The sequence below is a fragment of the Solanum pennellii genome, chromosome 5, assembly GCF_001406875.1.
Source record: "Solanum pennellii chromosome 5, SPENNV200".
Classification (NCBI taxonomy): domain Eukaryota; kingdom Viridiplantae; phylum Streptophyta; class Magnoliopsida; order Solanales; family Solanaceae; genus Solanum; species Solanum pennellii.
This window is the reverse complement of record NC_028641.1, coordinates 1,920,714-1,925,846: the sequence shown is the minus strand read 5'-3', so window position 1 is coordinate 1,925,846 and position 5,133 is coordinate 1,920,714. Positions and strand designations below refer to the sequence as shown.

The window sequence follows — 5,133 nt, the reverse complement described above, 5'->3', positions numbered from 1 at the left end:
AATGAATAAAGATACATACAATAGTCTAAAATTCCTTTTAATTATTTTTTTCATTTTAATAAAAGCAGTGTCAAGTCAACATGAACCAATTAAAATAAAACGGATAAAATAAATAATTAGTTGAAAACGTGCATCACGAGTCACGAGGAATAAATTTGAGACTTATTAGTTGAATCATTCATCATGAGCCATTTGTCCATTGTATTACTCACTTAAAAAGTGAATAATTTTATCCTTAGATCAAATTTTAATCTTGTTTTAAAATAACACCAATTAGATTATTAGGTGTTTTTCAAATTTGTAATATAATTTTCTAATCAAATATTAGTTGAATAATAGATTATTAGGTGTTCTTCAACTTTGTAAATATAAAACAAAAATCTTTATAATCAGATACTAAGGTTTACATAAAGTTAAAAATATTTTTAACTAGAGAAACTTCGTATAATAATTAAAAAATTGTGTATTGCTAAAAGATGTGTAGCGATGAATGAAAGTGTTTTTTTCTTAATCAAATATTATATTTTCGAGCTTTGGATATGCAAGATTTCTTAATAGGAAGCGCTATCGCCTGAACGAGGTCCTACCCAACGTGAAGTAGATTAGTCGGGTTCTAATGTTGATATTGTACCGATTACACTGTTATGTACTTGACAAGATATTTCTAGTTCGAGCTTTTGGGGGTACATGATTCCTTGTAAGGAGCGCTGCCCTATGAGTGGAGTTTTACTCAACGCGAATCTAAATTAGTCGAGTTCTGATGAAGGTGTCGTACCGAGTGGATAGGGGTAAAGTAGGAATTAAGAAAAAGATGACGGAGTAGTGACACCCACGTTATCACAAAGGGACACACATTTTGTTGAGTAGAAAAAGACAGAGTGAGAAATGGAAAAAGGAAGCTACTTCACCATTTCTATAGCTTCTTCCCTTCTAATTCCTCTCTTTATATTTATCTACTCAATAGCCTTCAAGAACTATTCTTTGTAGTTGTTCATGTGACCCTTTTCAGTTTTTTCTCACCAAACTTTTTTACAACTCCAAAAACAGAAATATCTTGTATTTGGGTTGTTCAAGATTTGAGCTTTTTTTGCATAAATATTGCTCCCAAGACTTGATTTTGACTTGTAAAAGATTGATCTTTTGTGGGGTTTTTTCAAAAAAAAATCTTGATGGGCAATTGTGTTGGTTCCCCAGCTAGAGTGGAAGCTACTTTGAGCTCTACTACCCCTTCTGGTATTTGACTCTTTCTGTTTTTGCTTGGTTTTTTGTTAGTTTATTGAGCTGATTTCTGTAAGTGGAGGTGTGTATGGGATGGAGGGGGTGGGGGGTGGGGTGGAAAAAGATAAAGATTGTGTTTTTGTGTATCTTTTTCTGCTTTGTGATGGGTGATTTAGTTCTTTGGTTTTAATTGTTTTGGTTTTTGGGTCAATTTAGTTGTTTGGTTTCTTTTTGTTAGAGAATCTTGATTACTTACTATCACTGTATGAGGAGAGACATTAAAATTGTAAGTTATATACTAGTTTTTAGCTTGCAGAGAGAAGTCTGATGTGTGGTTTGTTTCATTTTGCTTCTGTTTATTGATGAATTTGGTTTAATCTTTATGTTGGTGCATTAAAGCTTTGATTTTTATATTTTTTTCCAAGTTGTTTGACTTTTACAAGATATTTTTGTATGGAGATTTGTGAGTTTTGGGTGTTGATTGTCAACTTTTGCTTGAGTTTTGTGATATCTGGTGTTTGCTTTCTGCTAGTTGCTTTCTCATCCATATGTTGTTTGAACTCAAAAAATGATTTGATTCTTTACAAATCATTCTTTTCCTTTTGAATACATTGAATAATTTTTTTTTGCTACGAGTAGTTGCACCTTGAGCTGAGGGTCTAAGGTAGGGGCAAGGTTTGCGTATGCTCTATCCTCCCCAGACTCAACTTGTGGAAGTTGCACTCGACATGTTGTTTTTGTTGTAGTTTCACATTTATTTCTAATCACCAAGATTCTTCTTTTCATGTCTGTGTCCAATTTCCTTATGTTTAGGATGTAAAAAACATCATAGTAAGTTAACTGAAATTGGCCTGTCCCCGGAAAACAACGATATAGTATTGAAAACAAAAGTCTTATTGTAAGAATGTATATTGATATATGTGACTGAATGATAACATTTCATACTCTTTTATATGCCAGCTTATGAAGCTTCAAGATTTCCTGACAGAAAAAGCAATTCTTCTGTTCCATCAAGCCTAAGTATTCCATCCTATGGTAGGAAAAGTAGTTCCGAAAGCCTTCCTACTCCGAGATCTGAAAGCGAAATATTATATTCTCCTAATGTCAAATCCTTCTCATTCAATGAACTGAAAAATGCAACAAGGAATTTTAGACCTGACAGTCTTCTTGGGGAAGGAGGATTTGGTTGTGTTTTTAAAGGATGGATCGATGCGCAAACTCTTACTGCATCAAAGCCTGGTTCTGGAATAGTGATTGCTGTCAAAAAGTTGAAGCCAGAGGGTTTTCAAGGTCACAAGGAGTGGTTGGTATGTTACTTCTGCTATAATCCTGCTTAAATTGAACCTTTTTCTCGTTGGCGTAGTAACTAATGTTAAATGCTCTGCAGACTGAAGTTAATTACCTCGGCCAACTTCGTCATCCAAATTTGGTTAAACTCATTGGCTATTGCATCGACGGTGATAACCACCTTTTAGTGTATGAGTTCATGCCTAAAGGAAGCTTGGAGAACCATTTGTTTAGAAGTATGTCTACTTTCTTCCCCTCCTATCTTTAGATTTGTCATAGTAGTTTCTGCCTTATGTCATTTCCCTTTTGCCTCGAAACAATGGAGAATTATTTGTGTATTTACAAATTGGTGGTAATTCTTGGCTTGATCTTTTTGTTAAACAGGAGGACCTCAACCTCTGAATTGGGCAACAAGAATTAAGGTGGCTATTGGTGCTGCTAGAGGCCTTGCTTTCCTTCATGATGCTAAAGAACAAGTCATATATCGGGATTTCAAGGCTTCTAATATTCTGTTGGATGCGGTACGTATCAGACCCCGATCCCCTTTGTGTAAATATGCCTGCCTTAGCACAACTTCTCCTGCTGTTCTTGCGAAGCTCAAGTCATTCTCTGCTTTCTTGGACTGCAGGAATTTAATTCAAAGCTGTCAGATTTTGGTTTGGCTAAGGCCGGGCCAACTGGTGATCGCACACACGTATCCACTCAAGTAATGGGTACACATGGCTATGCTGCTCCAGAATATGTTGCTACAGGTTAATACATTGCCTCTCTTGTTAGCTTATCTATATCGAACATATAGCATGACCTCCTTATTAGATATCGATTTTGGAGTAAAACATATAAAACATGATTTTTGATGATAAAATCTACTTATGATGGTGTATGCAAACCTTACCCTTACCTTTGCGGGGTAAAGACGACCCTTAAAAGTATCCCCAGTTACCGATCTTATTTATCTAGACTTTCTATAAAGTTGCGGTATTTTCACTTAGAAGAAAGTTTCCTTTTGAAACACATTCTATTGTCAATATGATGAGTCTTCTCCTATCATAACTGAACAAATTATGCTTGTAATACTGCTGGACTATTATCTTGTAACTAAATATCCCGCTATCTTCCAGGTCGTTTGACAGCAAAAAGTGATGTATACAGCTTCGGTGTTGTGTTGCTTGAACTGCTCTCAGGACGACGTGCAGTTGACAACACAAAGTTAGGTATAGAGCAGAATCTTGTAGACTGGGCAAAGCCATATTTAGGGGACAAACGCAAGTTGTTTCGAATAATGGACACCAAACTAGAAGGCCAGTATCCCCAGAAAGGAGCATATACAGCTGCTAACCTTGCTTGGCAGTGTCTAAGCAATGAACCCAAGCTTCGCCCCAAAATGTCCGAGGTTTTAACTGCTCTTGAAGAACTTCAATCACCAAAAGGTCTTAGCAAACTCTCACATACCTATCATAGAGCTATTCCTAGCCCAGTGGCTGTATCGCCTATGAGACATCATCGTTCACCCCTGCATATGACACCGTCTGCTTCTCCATTACAAGCCTATCAAAAGTCTCCTCGCGGTAGGTGACTCATAGAGAGACTATACATATTTTGGTTTTGTCATTGTACATTTCTCATATATCTACCAAATTTTGTTGTCTATATGTTTTAAATGTATTGGCAATCCAAGATTAGATTTTGTTTTTCCTATAATGACTTTTGCAATTCTATGTCTTATAGATTTTCAGCTATAATTTTTTTTTTTTACAGATTAGAAATGAAAGTAAATGACTATAGTTATGATATAATAGTAGTTAATTTTAAAGAGATATATTGTTTTTTGTTATAAAACTATTTTGGCTGATGATATATATAGATACAACCATTGACAAGTACAATGATTATTTTTACAAGAAACATGATGATTTTAATGATGGGAAAATGAATAGATATTATTATTTTATACTTTCGATAATAAGAAATGATAGTGATGTTCATAAAAATTCTAGTGCGCGATGAATATACTGATGATGGTGATCGAAATTATGTGCCTCCTAACTATATATATATATATATATATTTTTTTTTTTATGTTCTCATTATTTCCATTTAATTTTTCTTGCCTTATTATTAGTCTCATTTAAGTTATTTACCTTATTTTAACTAAGTAATATTTGTTAGCTATCAAAGTAGTAAATATAAATCTAGTCAAATCATAAGAAGTCGAATCATAAAAATAGTTATGGTGTGTAGAATATGCTTTTCATTTATTAATTTATTTTTCTATTAAAAAGAAGTGAAGGGCGAGATCTCATTAGATAATTCGATCCTTGAAATTTTTCAATAAATATTATTTAGATACTTTAAATTATAATTTATTATAATTAAGCACATGAATACATAATAATATATTTATATTAGGAATAGATATCAATTTCAAATCTAGTTGAAATTTTAATACAAGCTCAAGTAAGAATCATTAGGACACAATTAAATAAAATTAATTATATTAGGTAGATGGTTAAGCTTACTCAATAGTTATCAGAAATTTAGTATTCCGTCAATTTTAATTTGTTTATCTAATTTTCTTAGACACAAATTTTAACAAAATAAAGGAACTATTTTAGCCAATTTTGTACT

General features: G+C 33.4%; 1 protein-coding gene across 1 annotated transcript; it reads left to right on the top strand.

Annotated features, from left to right (window-relative positions):
* Positions 1–870: 870 nt before the first annotated feature.
* On the top strand, positions 871–4,247 carry LOC107020789 (probable serine/threonine-protein kinase PBL3). Its single transcript, XM_015221290.2, has 6 exons — positions 871–1,233; positions 2,179–2,525; positions 2,606–2,741; positions 2,890–3,026; positions 3,134–3,257; positions 3,627–4,247. The coding sequence occupies exons 1-6, from the start codon at positions 1,170–1,172 to the stop codon at positions 4,079–4,081; spliced, it is 1,263 nt and encodes a 420-aa protein (XP_015076776.1). The 5' UTR covers positions 871–1,169; the 3' UTR covers positions 4,082–4,247.
* The last annotated feature ends 886 nt before the right edge of the window (positions 4,248–5,133 follow it).

Coding starts and splice junctions, on each gene's coding strand:
- LOC107020789 (XM_015221290.2), top strand. CDS start 1,170: ATGGGCAATTGTGTTGGTTCCCCAGCTAGAGTGGAAGCTACTTTGAGC. Junction 1,234..2,178: donor GAGCTCTACTACCCCTTCTG/GTATTTGACTCT, acceptor TTTATATGCCAG/CTTATGAAGCTTCAAGATTT. Junction 3,027..3,133: donor CTAATATTCTGTTGGATGCG/GTACGTATCAGA, acceptor CTTGGACTGCAG/GAATTTAATTCAAAGCTGTC.